The 16719-nt window shown below is 45.2% G+C and overlaps 1 protein-coding gene across 1 annotated transcript in view; it reads right to left on the reverse strand.

The window, feature by feature from the left end:
- TDRP (testis development related protein) overlaps nucleotides 1–16719 on the reverse strand; it is a 615149-nt gene that overhangs the window by 122984 nt on the left and 475446 nt on the right. The window contains exon 4 of the mRNA XM_069606081.1: nucleotides 9747–9850. Coding sequence (XP_069462182.1) covers nucleotides 9747–9850 — 104 coding nt within the window. The remainder of the gene's footprint in view (nucleotides 1–9746; nucleotides 9851–16719) is intronic.

Raw genomic sequence — 16719 nt, forward strand, 5'->3', positions numbered from 1 at the left:
CACCCAGACCGCGATTTAAAGGAGCGTACCCTTTATTCGTTGGGCAGCACCGCGGCTGGTTTCATCCCTGGGTAGTGCAGTAACTCGAGCCTTCCTCCACGACGAGAGCCTCTCTTCCTCTGCTGGATCACCCGAACTGCAGGAACAACCGCCACCGCAGGAGCCACTTCTCCATCTAAAGGTACATTGTTCCACCAGGCCGCCCTTTCTTCGGGGTAGCACTAAAGGTGTTTTAAATCCTTTACCTACCTGTTGGGTTGACCGCCCCTCTCTCTTAACAATGTCTTTTCAACTTCAACATCCACCTTTACAAAATCGTTAACCAAAGACTTGACTGCAGCTAAGAGAACATTTTGCTCCTGGGCCCTTGCCCTGTACCAACTGACTTTGGCACAGCCCTACTGACTCTGGTCACATTTGTTATACCTGCCTTCTTTAGATTTATTTTCATCTAGAACTGTGTGGTGCACCTAATTCTTACAACTACCCTTTCCTTCCCATTTTTAAACCTTGTGAAATGCCATTTTGCTCAGTTTTCATTTAAGTATTCCCTATACTGATGCCCTGTCTTGCTTAAACTGGCCCACAAACTTATGGAAAGTGTTGCTAGGGTGTGTAGGAAACTATTTCTGAATAACTTGTGCTTTACCTCCCTTGTAAGGAATTGTTAGATAATCCCTTGTGTGTAGTTTTCACTGTGCCGTTTTGCTCAGTTTTCACTCTGGTTCACTTGGCCTACAATTTAACTAGGGAGTGTGTACATTTTTCCGTTGACTTAATTTAACTTGCTTGATGACTGTGATACATGTGTTTTATTAGAAGTGTATCAAATAAATATATAACTACTTTTTAATACAAAGCTTTGGTCAGAGTTTCCTTGTGCCATAGTACTGTAGGCCTATTGTGTAAACCCGGAATACTGCTCATCTCCCTCTTGAGATAAATCTGACTGCTCAGCCACAGCTACCAACTAAATCGCGGTGGTACAGACTGATACCAAAGGATTTATTGCTCTCACCTGTAGTCTTAATCTTGTGTAGTGCTCCCTAAGGGAACTGGCCAGGATTCTGCCTAACAATCTCCACACAGAACTGTGTCTAAGTAGCAGGGCCAGTATTCTGCCAATTGTTCTAACCAACTGCTTTGCTCTTATATCTATTGTTGGCTTCTTTTACAAACTTATTTGTGTGACATTTAACCGTACAATTGATGCACTTTAATGAGATCTAATAGTAATAGTGGTACCACGTTGAACTGTATATTTTTGCCATTATAGATAACCGAGTACAAAGTGAGTTATCGTGATATTGTACATAACCTGGAATATTAATTATATAAAGACTATTTTAACTAATACAGTGTGCGGACATTCCTTTGTGGGTGTTTGGGGACTACACTATACTTAAGAACCAGCCTGCATCACCAACTGAGAAGCTAGGCCTCGATTGCTCGACCACGTACCAATAATAGAGCATCTTGGCTGGTGTCCTCTCCTCTGCCATATAGAGAGCAGAAGTACAGACCCCCCCCCTCCAGTCTTTACATGAAGGACCTGAGAAAGAAGTGACCATCTTGAACTCGTCCTTTCTGAGGAACTTGTTCAAGCAACGCAAGTCCAAGATGGGTCGCAGTCCTCCGTCTTTCTTGGGAATCAAAAAATATGGGGCATACCAGCCCTTGTTCCTCTCCGCCACAGGTACTAGTTCTATAGCGCCTTTCTCCAGCAGGGTCAAGATTCCCTGCACAAGGAGCGGATCCGGAATCTTCAAAGAGTTTACCCGGTGGATTGCTGTGAGGCTGATTTAGGAAGGGTAGGCAGTAGCCGTGGGTTATTGTTTCCAGAACCCATGCATCTGAAGTAATGGCTCGCCACTCTTCGAGATGCTGAAACAGTCTGCCCCCAACCAGCGAACAATGAGACCTGGCCTCATAGCTGTTTGAGTGGCGGCGCCTGAAGACAGAGGCAGCTGCTTGAGCGGATTTGGCACCTCTTCCCTGTCCACCATGAGGACCTTTACGGTGGCCTCTTTGACTGCATGCTCCTCTCGCTCTACCAAAAGAGGAGAAGTAACGAAAGCAACCCCCCCACTGCTGTCCCCTAGGATGAAAAGGCAGAGGTTGACGCACAGCTGCGCCCAAAGATTTAGCAGCTGCTTTGGAGGTATGCAACCTCTCAAGGCTCTCGTCAGCCTTGCTGCCAAACAAATGAGAACTGTCAAAGGGCATGTTGAGAAGACGGGCTTGCACATCCGGCGCAAACCAGACTTCCGCAACCACGCAAACCTGCGTTTCACGGTGCTCGCAGCCATGGACCGGCTGACACTATCAGCCGTCTCCAACCCAGACTGAAGGGATTCACACATGGCATCCTTGCCATCCCGCACAATAGCAAGGAACCCATCCCTTTCCTCCCCTTCAGGAATATGCTCAGCCGCCAGAGACAATTCCACAGAGTGTGCAAAAAGTTGGCTAAGGCACAGATGGAGTTGGCCGAATTAAGTGCCATACTCCCAGCCAAAAATACCTTGCGTGCCCATCCATTGAAGCACTTGTCCTATCTGAAGGGATGGTAGGATACGCCGCCTGCCTCGAGGTGGCCGTGGCCGCCTGAACTACCAAACTCTCAGAAGTGGGGTGTGTGGATAGGTAGCTGAGGTCGCTACTGGATGGGCAGTATTTCTTAGTCAATCACTTGTTGACAGCTGGAAGAGACTCTGGGGTGTTCCAAGTAGCATCCACCCTTTTCTGTAATGCCATATGAAAAGGCAACACTGGGTCAGTGGACGGACCCTAATCTAAAATGTCAATCAGGTCATCCTGATCCAATTCAACTGGAGGGCCGCACCACCCCAGGTACTCCGTAACTAGACATCAACCTCCTATAGGAGGATTCAGCATGAGCCCCAGGTCTCTGGCCTACCAAACTCCATCTCAGGAGATGTGTCCAGGCCACAGGCTCATGTAAAGATTGACGCAGATCCTCCATCTGACTGTCCTCAAAAAAGACCATGTCAGGAGGTTCAGGAGTGTCACCAGGAGCATCAAAAGGCTCCAACTCCACATCAGACCTCTCCTCATACTCATATATGTTCTATTGAGAATGAAAGAACTCCTTCCTAGGTACAGGAGCAGACCTGGAGTCAAGAATAGGCCTCAAAGTCTTAGACAGAGCCTTTCTCTGAGGATTCACAGCTCTAGGGGCCTCCACTGGCAAATTTAGGCCTGTAGGCCCCGATGGTGTCAAGGGTGCCGACGGCTTCAGCGTCGACAAGGGTGCCGAGGGCAAGGCCCTGACAGCCGCACTCGATGGACACAGCGCCGACGCATTCCTCAAAGCCTTCCCAGACCGACGGTTTTGTCGGGACGAAGATCGCTACCTGGATCCGGCACGTCTATGGCGATCTCCCGGAGCCTTGTCCGAATGGGACAACGGTTCCCGATGTTTATCGCACCGACTGACTGGGCCCGAAGGCGCACGAGCGTCGGACCGAGACCGTTCGCTGCCATCTTCAACCGAAGGCGCGGATGGAACAGTGTCCTGAGATTGAAAAATCTCCAACATTTTCTTCCTGAATGCCTCCCACTCCTCCGGAATAGAGGATTTAGTGGGGCAAGCCACTTTCCCCGCAGAGCCATCATCCGGCGAGGATGGGGAAGGCGACTGGCGACGCTGCATTCAGGAGTGCCTCGACGAGGACGAGTGGCGAGAACCACTCTGGGACCAAGATCCCCTCGGCTCCCTCCGACAGGGAGAGTCGTTGGTGGAAAGACCAGTAGTCTTTTTGGATTTATGGGGTTTGGACACCCGACCTACTTGCAACTTCCCCTTACGCTCCCGCAAGGCATTGGCAGTCAACAACAGAGCAGTCGTCCATGTCGTGGCTGTCGCCCAGACACCACAAACAGATACGGTGCGGGTCCGTGGTGGATATCTTGGACTTCCAGTCCCAGCACTTTTTGAAGCCTGACCGCGGGGTCGGAAGGGTAGAAGAAGACGATATTGTAGTAGATAACATGAGGCGCGCTGAGTTCTCGAAGCAAACAAGTTTGTGGAAACAATTGAACCGAGGCTACGGGCGCTGTGTGTGCTACTTATAACATCCAATGACGTCACCGCTGACGGAGGCCTTCGGGGGACATCGACCCAGCACCATCAACGCAGGCCGCCCTCTGCCGAAAAATTTCCGAAGCAGCACAGCTGTGGACATTACATGTCAAAGATGTGGAATACGTTGGAGGACACAATCCATTCAAAGTACTGGGCCTAGCTTTAGCCCCTAAAAGGGGAACCTCGGAAGAAGATACGGTTTTGGCAGCCCCTTTGCAGGGGACCTTAGAGGAAACTTCAAAGCGCCTGCTAGATCCCTTTCGGGACACCTCAGGGGAATCCATGGTGATAGGGCCACTTTAGCCCCTCCCAGACCCCAGAAAGGAGTCCCCTAGCTGGGGTGCCCTGAAAAGGAACGAATTTACCAGCCGTTTCCTTTTTTCTTCGATGAACTGTTGTAAATGTGGTGGAACAGCGCATTGGAACACCTCTTCCCACCTGACAAGACGACGCTGGAGTGCCCAGACGGAAAGGGAGTCGCAGCAGAAGCACATGTCCCAATGGTGTTCCAGACTGAAGCACTCCAGGCAAAGAGTGGGGATCCGCCCTAGAAAAGCGACGTTCGCAGGAGGAACAGGACACGAATCCCAGATGCTCCGGCATAGACGGAGGAAGAGATGGCCGCGGAACCGGAGCAGGAATGAAGGACAAGGGAACAAAAATACAAATATTCCCTGTGATGCAAGTGCGTCCGACCCCGACCGTGCGGAGAAAAGGACTGAAGGGCGATGTGCGGGACAGAGCTCCAGAGGGTGGGCTACGGTCACGTGCGGTGGCCCCGCATAAAAATAAAAGGACAAACGTTTTATTTTTAATGCTCAAAAAGTGCTCCGGTCCCGTCCCGATGTGCGGATTGTCCCACAAGTATGGAGGAAAAGAGACAGGACGTAGGAGTAGGACTATGCTACGCTCGAGTCAACCGCCTTGTCCTGTGCTGAAAACATAGGGAAGGGAGGCCAACGGGCTGAACATCCCAACATATCATTTTGAACACTTCTTTTTCATAACATTATCCCCCACACTATTTGTATTTAGAGGTAAGGATTGGCAATAGCTTTTTTAGTATAGGCCTTTTTATTTTGACAAGACGCCGCTAGGACTGCGTTATTTCATGGTCGTAGCTTGCTCCCATCTGTAGATTTAAGATTAAATTTATCATACCCTTTTTGAAGTTCAATAAACACCCTTGAACTGTGGCCACTTGTGTGTCTTACTGTTGATATCATGCCTTCCTTACAATGGTGAGTGGAAAAGAATTGGATAAAGATGCTGAGAGAGGGAGATGTTTAGGAGACAGAGGCAAAGTGAGCTGATGACATCAGTGACTGGAGGAGCTGAAGTTGGCATTCCGAGGACGTGGTAACGTAAGAAGATAGCAGTGTTGGTAGCAGTAGTGAGGAAAAGGCGAGAATATCAGAAGCTGCTAGCAGTAGTGAAGAGGTTGCGACACCAGGCGGTGGAGACAGTACTGTGAATCAGATGGTGTCAAGCAAAGAAAGTTGTAGAACAGAGGTAGCAGTAGTAACACTGCGCAATGTTCGAGTCCGTCCAGGTCCTTATTTAGTCTCATTTTTTAGCAAACTATTTTGCAAAATACCAGTCCCCCTTCTAAAGCCGTTGTCATTGTCTTTTGTGGAAGACACAAACAGGCTTTAATCAAAAATGTGTTTATGTCTCCTAATGATATACAATCTACACAAACCTAAAAATAAATTTCAAATGCATGCCAGAGTGTTTGTGTTTATACATAGGGTGTGTCCCTACTCATATAGAAACTGGGAAACAGCTATAGAAGCAAACAAGGGGGGGCGTGGGGTGGTCCTAGGGTAAAGATTTATTTCTTGTTTGCATATATTATTTATTATCATCAATAAATGATAGAGAAAGAAACAAAAACACACGTCTGCTATATTGCTGTTATCCAATGATTTGAAATCAGGTCGAGTTAGACAACAATTGAAGCATCACTGTTTGGAAGAAATTGTCCTAAGTTGCAAAAACATCTAAAAGTGCATTACTGTGAAAATATCTACGAGACAAAAAGGTGCAAACATATATATTGTCAAAACATATTTATATTTTTCTTAAACATTTATATGAATACTCTCATATTGTAGCTCTTGGAATTAAGTGAACAGAGATGCACACTTCCTAATACGAAAAAAAATCGAATACTTTAATCTAATCACCACATGTTATTTAGTGAAATAACAGATAAAAAGTTACTTGGCCTATCTCCAACCCATCTGAGCTTGGTGGTGGGAAGTGCTTTAGGCAAGCCCAATCTCCCCACACTTCAACAATACTTTAGTCTCACTCACATCTGCCTCCATTATCCCCAATCTTTTAGACGTCTCATCTCTTAGTCCCTTGAAGTCTCAAGCTGCCCTCCATGCTAAAATATGCCTGTCCAAATTCCTGAAGCCACAGTGCTAATCACCACAACATTATCCAGAAAGGTGGTGGCAAGGGGTTTCCAAACAAGAGATTTGAAGGGAGAAAATGAAGGGTCAGGCAAATAGCCTAGAGAGGGTCCCTCATACGGTTATCTTTTGTATAATTGTATGTGAGCTCAAAAGCAATCCGCAGGATCTCAACTCCTGGGGGAATGGTGCTTAACATATCAGGGCTTCATCTAGTTATTGCCATACCCCCCACAGTGAGGACAGGTATCAGAAGATGAGGGCATATTTCCAAATCCAAGTCCCTGGCCAGGGTCTTTTCTAGATCGTTGGTCTTGAAAATCTATCAATTCCCGGTGGGGTGCACAACATTTTTATTCAGAGGCCAACAAAATGCCACATCTATCTTGCCGGGCATCTGCAACTTCCCTGGAAAAGTGTCCAGTTCCAGGCTCAGCTACCACTATGAGCAGTATTGTATGCCCAAAGTGGCATCTCCTTCCTTGGGGACTGTGGCTGGTAAAATAAGGAGCGAATGTTGCTGCATTGACCATATAAAGAATTTTAAAAAATAAGGAGCGTATGGAACTCCAGCTTTTTAAAGATATTCTGCTAGGCTGAGAATTTAAAAAAAAAAATTGTACATTCACTCTTTTTCCTTTTCATTATTAGGACCTGTAGGGTGAGTTTGCCCAACATCGAGACTCCAGTAAGGGGTCTGTGGGTGCCAGCCTCCTCTTCTGCAGTCCAACCTACTGTTACTCATAGCTCAATAAAAGCAGGTTCCATCTTTCTTGTTTCCTCTTCAGTCCTGCTGGCATTTGAATCCACATCCACCTTATTCTCTAAACAACCACTCTCCCCTGCCTCAATCTTTAAGTACACTCCACACCCTGGCACATCTCAACCCTCTGCCATCAACAGTTGTGAAGTGAACAATGCAGCAAAGGGTCTGTGAATTTTTGCTCAGCCAGCATTCAAACTACAAGGCAGAGCTCAACTGTATCTTGGTCTTCAGCTTTGACTGAGGGACAATCACCACCCTGGTCAGGCATTGATAGTGTCGGTGGTAGATAAAGCCGACAGGGCAGGAGTGCTCACAAGTTGGACCTATATGTCGCCACCAACTTGAGCCACGCTAGACCTATTATGAAAAACGTGAAGACCTATCATTTTTATTTCACCAACAGTTCATCTGCGACAAAGTTTAATTCCCTTACCACACACTCGAGGAAGCAATAAGAAATGTGTCTAAACGTTATTTTTTTTTTAATTTACTGCCAGGTGTGATGGGCATTTCATTTTAAAACTGACCCCAACAGGTTAAAAGCAAGCAACTCCGACAAGTGGAGACAAGGATTAAAAACTGAATTTTCACAGGTACAGGCACCACACGAATGATATGTAACTGAAAATCCAGAGGGCGTTTTACTGCCTAGACCCCGGGGAACAATGAAGTGTTCCCCCGGGGTCTAGGCAGTGAAACCTGAAGGTGGCCAGGGCATGGCCATCGCCTTTAGATCCAGACCCTGAGGGTGGACAAGTGCGGGAGGATCATCTGGGTGAGGGGTACTCGGGGAGTGGGGGAGGAACGCCTGATAGCGAGACATGGTATCCCCCCCTTTCTTAATACCCCTGTCCCATCCTATTTTACAGGATATTCCAACTTCCCAGATTCCCCCCAGCCCCCTTTCCTACACAAATACTGAGTCGAGGAAGAGGAGCTCTGAGGCTAGAAGGAGTACCACCCGTGCAATACATTGGACATGTCCCACTAATAAGATCAGGCAGGGCCAGAAACTTGATCTTATTTACATATACTTGGTACCTATTAGCTCTCCCCAAATGGTTAAAAAGGTGGAACACAGACACACCCTGAGCAAGGCGATGCACGAGAAGGAGCAGTTCTTCCAGGGTGACGGTGAACCAGGTGGAGCACAGCGACAGGCGGAGACACAGAACCGAGGTACGAAGAAACCTTGGACACTCCGGCGAGAGATTGTTATCTCCGAAGGGCTTTGAAGGTTGCGCAAGGAAGCCCAGCTAGAGAGAAGAGACAAACCTCTTGTGTTTCAACGATGCCAACCACAATCCCGGGTGAACAGCAGAGTTGGGGAGGTTCAGTGGCAGTTGTGGCATCAGCCTTGACTTCAGGATCAAAGCCGCAAAAGACACAAATTAATTAACACAGCCGGTGAGTTGAAAGCAATGAAATTCCAGTCTCTGTTAAATGAAACGTAACGGCAACAGTATCCGACAATGAAGGTTGTGCGTGTGCCGATAAAACACAAGAGAAAGCAAAGCATTGTAAAGAACTGTAAATTAAAGATGCAAAGTAACAGAGTGGTCCGACGAAAGAAGATTGCCCAATCAAAAGACGCTGTGAAAGGTCTGATGCCGTAGAAGCGACGAGAAGAGACAAACTGAGATGCAGGATTTGAACGGTTAGGTTTGATCCCGGCAGAGGAAAACCTGCATGTGAGAGATATTTTTAAACTTTGAAATAAGTACTGTGCTTGAAACTACATTTAACAAGAGGCCTTGGTGTAGGAGAGAAAAAGTGCTGTTTGAGGAAAGAAGGACTAAGTGGTCATGCCGAGGAGAAAAAGCCTCAAGTTACTCAAGTCTTCGTCAGCGGAAAGAAAGTGATGGAATGCTTGAGCCCGGCAGAGGGAAACCTATACTGAATTGTGGTTACCAAAAGGAAACAAACTTTTGTCGAACTGTGTTAAAAGATAAAAGGAGTGAGAGAAAACAGAAAGGTCCAGTGGATAAACTAGTGACCTTTCCTGGAATGCCAAGTGGGCTCTGGTCAACTAAACAAACTGCATCCTCGTGTCCGAAGCCAGAGTGTGTCGCAAGGTCCAAGTGAGCCACCTTACCTCGTGCTACAAAACGTGGGGAAGGGAGTTAACTCAGCCATACTGACATTTCTTTTGAACACTGATTTTTCCTTTTTGCATTACACATTACCTTTACACATTTATTGTATTAGAAAGAGGGAGGGCATTAGGTTTATTAGTATAGGCCATTTTATTTTGACTAAGCACCGACTAGGACTGGATTTACTTTTTGTTTGATGGTCGAGAATACCCCCATCTTAGTTATAGGGCAAGATAGGAGTTTTCCAACACCTTTTAGATCAATAAAGGTTTTGAAACTTGCAACTCGTGTGTCAGTGTCTACTTGTGATACCATGCCTCCCTCACATAACAAAGAAGCAATTTAGCACTTACCCTCTAGATTTTGGAGATTTAGATCCCGTTAAGAGTTGCTTTTCATCATCCTTGTTGAAAATTGAAGTCACATCTTTCCAGCCCCTGAAACTGGCACCCTGGACCTATTGAAGAAAGAAGGTGTAAAATGTCTCTGTGCAGAAGTTCATCTTTACAAATATCTTTACACTTGGCCAGCTCACTCTTTACTTAATAGACCTCCGTGATGTATGAACGTAGGTAGGCTGCTTCAAGATAGACCATCAATGAATTTACTTTTAGACTACTTTACCATGCAGCACCAAACAAGTGCATGAACTTAAATCAAGAAATACAGCACTATACATGTATCCAGTGCAAATAAATGTCAACTAGTTTGCATTACCCATGAAAAACATGTCTACCTATATTAGGTTTCATAGCTTTCTAAAACCTCAGGTGAAAGTGTACAGAGCTAGTCAGAAATTGGGCAGCTGGTGTGATAACTGATGTCAAGCTTTTGTGATGACCACACAAGACATAAAAGAAAACACTGAATATCTTTCCTTGACCCCTCCGCTGTAAGGTGAAATGGCTGCATTCCAGAGCATGTAGAGTAGAACGACGCATCAAGCATCAATAAGACAGTTGTTGAAATGTGCAACTTTGTAGAAAAACAAAATAAACATTGATTTTAAAGAAATGTTTAAAAAGTCGGTATCAACTTGAAGCCTGGAATGAACTATTGGAAACTCTTGTGCAGCTCAACACTGTAAACATTTCAACAGCATCGCTTATGCTTTGTCAGTTTTCCCATTACGTTTCATAGGACATGTTTATAAAAATACTGCTTGCAGTATTTGATGCAAGTAAAACCCTCATTAATTCACACAATTAAGAGTTCATATCCTGCTAATAATCATTCAAAGAAATTCAAAACATTTTCATTATTCATCATAAAAGTCTGTGGAGGCGGTTTTATTTCCATGGTCAAATTACTCATTTCCAAACCAAACGAAAACTGCAACATGGTCATCGTAGTTCAGTTCATCTATCTTTACATGCACTCTAAGCATCAATTCTTTATAAAGTTTTTATTATGAAAGTTCTTTTTTAGTTCATACTTTAATATTTAGCTACAGAGCTACATTGCTCATCTGACAGCGATTCTATTTTTGTAGGCGCAGTTTTCAGATTAGTGAATTCTAAACTAGGTTTACGTTAACTAAGATCAAAGTCTGAGGTTTAGAATAGAACTCATACATGCGTATGCTTCTAAAGAACTGTAAAAGTCAGTGTGCTGGATCTTTTATCCTTGTATTCTTATTTGGATATGTGTCCTTGGTTGATTCTGTATTACATTCCATTGATTTGCTCGTTTGTATTCATGGCAAGCATGCGTAATCTTATATTTCATTAAGTCATGGGGTTCTTAAAGACAATAGTCTGCATATCTGTAAGCTCTGTTTTTGCAATAGATTTTGCTAACGGTTTAGGATGTTTTGCTACTTCAGTGCCATAAAACGTAGCTGTAGGCTGCTAGGACTGTAGGTTAAAAAACTGTACACTAGCAGAGATTTTGGATTACAGTACTTGACAGTGACGTTTGAACGTATAGCCTTGTTTATTGGCTAAATCGGCCACATCACCCCCAGATGGCAACACTGGAGAGTCGCGCGCACACACAGCCAGCTTCCGTGCTCAGCCTGATGCTACATACTCTAGTGCCTCGATTTATGTCCTGGCACCAGAACACTGGGCTTCCATGCCATTTTAACAGCTACTTGGAACTTCTTAGAAGTTACCACGCGCCCAGCTAAGCGCCTTCTGAGACTGCCCCTGCCAACTGGACCAAGTGTACGCGCCCTGTCGAGCCGGCATGAAGACTACCTTATGACGCTCTGAGTAGTCATCTTTGCCCTCCTACTCTGCACCTACAGGCTCCCTCTCAGGCCCAGGACCCGTACACAAGGGAGACGGCATCCACGGGCCGGAAGAAGGCACCACAAATCAGAGCCAAAACAGCCAAGGACTTTGCCCATTTCCAGCTAATCCACATTACACCTAGGGAGCCTAACCCCGATGCAGATCTAGGATTAGTCACCATTTGACTGCAGCCAGGCCCTAATTAGGGCTTCTTTGAGGACACGCATTCTTTTGAAAAAGAAATTCCACTTTTTCTTATGTTATTACTTATTGAAATATGTATTTGTTTTTGTTTGTAACCTTGTTAAATAATGTTTGGCACAGCTCTCCGTTTGAACAACTGTGTACTCAATTGTGGGGCTTTGACTTTATGTTTGTGTAATATGCTGTCCATTGAGCATACAAGACTTAAGTTAAAATAGTAGATAGTGGATTGTATTACCTTAATGGCTTACATTTGCTACTGAAAAACAAGGAATAACGGCACAGCCAATTTAATAAGGCTATTCTCTGATTACATGCGTTATAGTCTACCTGATCTCAGACTGTGGATGGGTCTGAATGGCGATTTATTTAAGCCAAAACACTCTAAAAAATAGAACTTCATAACTAGAAGTATGACCAACTGATTGTTGGCGGTATCCCCCCTTATGTTACACCTCAACACTGGTTTGGACATCAGATCTGGAAGCTGGTTTAAGCCTAGTCTACCTTCGACGCTGGTTGTGCATAGACTTTTGAGTCACTATAATTTCACCACTAGGTGGCTCCTTGGCATCCAACAGGGGTGGGAGCACTCGCACCTTAGTGACCCGGCCCGGTGGACGAAATGGCTGAAATTTGCTGTGCTGAAAACGGTTGAATTCTGGGTTAATCAGCCAATTTTGCACATGCAGAGAACGGTTTCTGGCTGAATGTATATTAACACATACATAGCAGGTGACATTCGTGGTGACAATCCCTAGATGGATGAATCATCACTTCAAAAGGGGCAAACTATTTTCAAAATGCTCAGTCCTCGAAAGTTATCAGTATGGAGTCTGCAACCGCCCAGATCCGCATCACAAATGTCGCCTGTGTATGTGGAAATAAACATTCAGGCTCAGACTTGACGACAGGATAGTATAGAAGCACCAGCATGCTACTTTCATGGTGAAACTATTACACCCTCATCCATCATGAACCTGTAGGTCTCATTCATAGAGCGTGTTGCCTGCTGAAGATTGGTGTCAATAGAAGGATGCACAATACAGATGTTCGTCCAACTATATTCCTCGTCTTGATGAAGGCCGTGAAATGACGACTTGAGGACATTAAGGATGGGCGTACCCATGGCAATTAAGGCCGAAACACCAGTGTCAACATTTTGTTTGCGATTTATTATTATTGACTGACAGTTATTAGCATCCAAGAGGGCGACTGACACCTTATGGGAAAAGATTTCTGCAATTCTCTAATGGGAGTCATTCATTTGCCTTCCCCTTGATTACATATACTGTTGAAAAGAATTGTGATTTTTAAAAGCACTTTGCACTTTGGTTACTAACTCTTTGCACGGGTTGATTTTGAGATGGGTATTATTGCACTGATTGAGTTTGCTCTCCGGTATCTGGTTTTAAAAGTTTGTATTTATTCTATGCTTTTTGGATATTAATACAATGTGCTTATGTTTTTTGAAATACCCATTTCCCTGTGTTTGTAAAGTGTGATTTTAGGATTCATTCTATATCAAGTAGAAACTATAGGATGTTGTGCTAGGGTATATGTCTATTGTATTTATTTATTGGTCATTTGTTAGGCACTTATACAATTAGCAAAAATGGTTTAGAAGCGGATATGGTCTCCTACTTCCTTTTGCTAAAGTGCATTGAACTGCTTGACGACATCAAAAGAAGGCACAAAAATAAATGTAAAAGAGGCAAATTTAAAAAGGATCTCGCTGCTTCAGAATTAAAGCCGTGACAAAGCCTGGAGAAGTGCAGTTAAGTTTCAACCCATCTCCATACATCACATTGATCTCAGATACAAAGTAGCGTTGCACTGTACCATGGCACAAAAGGTTCATTGCCATTCTGAGTGTGTTTGTTTTGGTTTTTGTTATGAAAAAAACAAAAGAAGGTTTGCTCTCGCGCATTAGCAGTGCAGTTTCTACCTGCAAGCATTATCCCGGACCATGAACCAGAACAAAGTCACTGAGACAAAAGGTCTTTGTATTGGGGCAAAGTTTGTTTTGGCCGGTATTTCAAGAAGCAATGACCGTACCTGTAAAACACTTTTTCCAGAGTTACATGATACAGTACAGTATACAAACCCAATGTCCCCCGCCTGCCAGCAACACATTCAGTTTGTGTACATTATTATTTGTAAAGAACTTAGGGTTGGTCATCCTAAGTTACCTGGGGCAACCAGACGTGGACACAGCTTCACCTCACTGATGAGGTCCAACAAGGCTGAAACACGTGTACATGGTTGCTGTTGGTACTTGTTCAGAAGCGAATTGCCATAGCATTTCGGTGCTGGACTGCCCATGTGGGCGGGACAAAGACTGATGTGCAAATAATATTTCCCATCTGTGAAAGGTACAGTGAGCAAAAAGCAGATGGCTGCGAACTCTGAAAGTGGTTAAAAACCACTGAACAGGTTATCATGCCTTGTTCTTTCGAGAGAGGGGCGCCTGCTACCTTTTTTGTATTTACATTATTTAATTACAGCACAGATGTGGCAGTGGCTCACACTGGTCTGTTAGGAACACAGCAAACCACCAAACATCTGCAGCACACGCCACACTCCGCCAGCAGTGACAGAGCACCCACAAAGACTCACATCACTGTGCCTTAGGAGCAGTTTGCTACCACCAGTTCCTAAACACCAACTTGGGAATGTACCAATGCGACTGGGACACTCGTCAATTGTTGGAGCCCTTCGAACCCACACAGATGGAGGCTAGTCTTAACAGCCTTTTTCTAAACAATGACCATTGTAATAGTCCCAGGCAGAGAGGACAGAACTAGATTGGCAGAAGAAAAGGCAAGGTATTGGTTGATGAGAGCAAGTGGTACGGTGCGACGAGTGTGTGTGCAAGGTGAGAGTGTTAGAAAGCGTGTAGGGAGCGTCTGGAAGGTGAGAGAGTGAAAGGAGAACATATGATAAGATGGTGGGGTGGAGTTGTAAAAGTAGTGTGGAGGAGGGGGTAGTAGTCTGGGGTGGGAGTAGTAGTGTAGAGGGGGAGAAAGATTAAATAACATGAGGATGCAGATAGGCAGGAGACAAAGACATCAGAGGGAAAAAGAAGGTAGAAGTAGGACCAGGAGGGAGGAGTCGGTGAGAAAAAAGCATCCAGAAGAGAAGAGTAGAAATACAGAGGGAGAGGAACATTAGGACATACAAGGATTAAATTCAAAACCCTCTGCATTATCCACAAGGCTTTCTGGGGCCTGGGTCCAACCTACCTTCAGCTATCCCTCTGCAAATACCTCTCCTCTCGAGCTCTTCGCTCCTCTGCCTCTAACTCCCTCAGGGTCAGTCGTTTTTCAAAGAAACGAGCTGGGGGTAGATCTCAGTCTTCGGCTGGGGCCTCCCTCTGGAACAGCCTCCCTGCCACTCAAATTTGAAGAGGACCATCTCTGGTTCCGGAAGCACGTCAAGACCTTTCTCTTTGCTTCTGTTTTCACCCGCCCCCCCCTCTCCCCAGCCGATTTCTGTTCTTCCTCTGCACCCGGGCCCAGGTACCTGCTCACCCTGCCACCCTCCCGCACTGCCTCTGGGCCACCCCTTGCACTGGGGTCATACCCCCCACTTTTCTTCTAGCACTTACCAGACCTACCCGGTCTGCTGCCGTAAACCCAGCACTTGCCACTTGCTGGCTGCACTACCATTGTTTGTTGCCTTTATTATTTACTAATTTCTTTTTAATTATCTGTTTCTCCTTGCCCAGCACTCTCCTTTTTCTCCCCCCCTCTGTGCACGTTTCCCCCTCCCCCTCTACCATGCACTAGCACGTTCTTAATGTCACTGGGCCTAGTAAGATCATCGTTTTGTTCTCCCCTGTTCCCCTTGCCGCGATTTGAAACACTTGTGTATGAGCGCGATACAAATAAAATATCAATATCAATAGGACGTGAGAGGAATGTGCGCAAGGTACATTCCTAAGAACTAACCCGAACTCATGAGTAGGTTGAGCCTAGAAAGTTCCTTAGGGAGTTTATATAGACAAAGCGATAGCCTTTCAGCCCTCACAAGCCAGTTAGTATTTAGATGGTGCTTATTTATCCATACTATCTACTAACCAGGGAAGTAGGGACACTTGGGCTAGACTGGGCATGCTTACTTAAGAATAAAGAGCTATGGATGGAAATTAGCACCCTGAAAAAGATTTCAATAAAGATCCTTGGACCCTCTATGGGAGTCAGCCTATTCTAAAAGCCACCTGTGACACAGTAAAACAATCCATGCCCTCAGAGGACCCCAAGCCACTCAGTAAAGGATGAAAGCCTCAGGGTGCTAACCACAAAATGGATGACTGACTCCACAAAATGTTACTTTAAACCACCCTTCATGAACTCTAGCTATGGACGGAGGTCTTAAGATCTTCAGTTATAATTTCTCTATGTACCGTTCATCCTAGTTAGATCACCAGACTATAAAATGGCCAACGACATTACCAAATTCATGCTTAACTTGGATTGTGCATCTAAACCAGCTTCTTTTTCACTTAGTAGTAGGGGTGGTGCCAATCCTGCACCTTGTAAGCTCGTGCAATCCCTCCTAATGCCAGCTCTGTATCCTACACAACTCCTCCTGCACTCTAACTCAAGCTACTCTACTCTGGCCTCTTCTATAATCCTTGCATGCCTCTTAAGTGCAGCTGCACCACCTTTCCCAAAGTGCCAGGCAAACATTTGGAAGGGAGATCCATGCCAGCAGACCTCCACACTTGAGGCTGCTAGTGCCATTTAGTGTCGGTTACCACAATGCCATTAATTCCTGTGTTCGGGATATAGGAGCATGCATGTGTAAAAAACAGTTCATCCTCAAGCAAACCTAGTGGCAGCTGTGGATGGAGCAAGTACACCGTACCACAATTTTACTA

Source organism: Ambystoma mexicanum, chromosome 4p, assembly GCF_040938575.1.
Source record: "Ambystoma mexicanum isolate Mex_15411 chromosome 4p, UKY_AmexF1_1, whole genome shotgun sequence".
NCBI classification, from domain to species: domain Eukaryota; kingdom Metazoa; phylum Chordata; class Amphibia; order Caudata; family Ambystomatidae; genus Ambystoma; species Ambystoma mexicanum.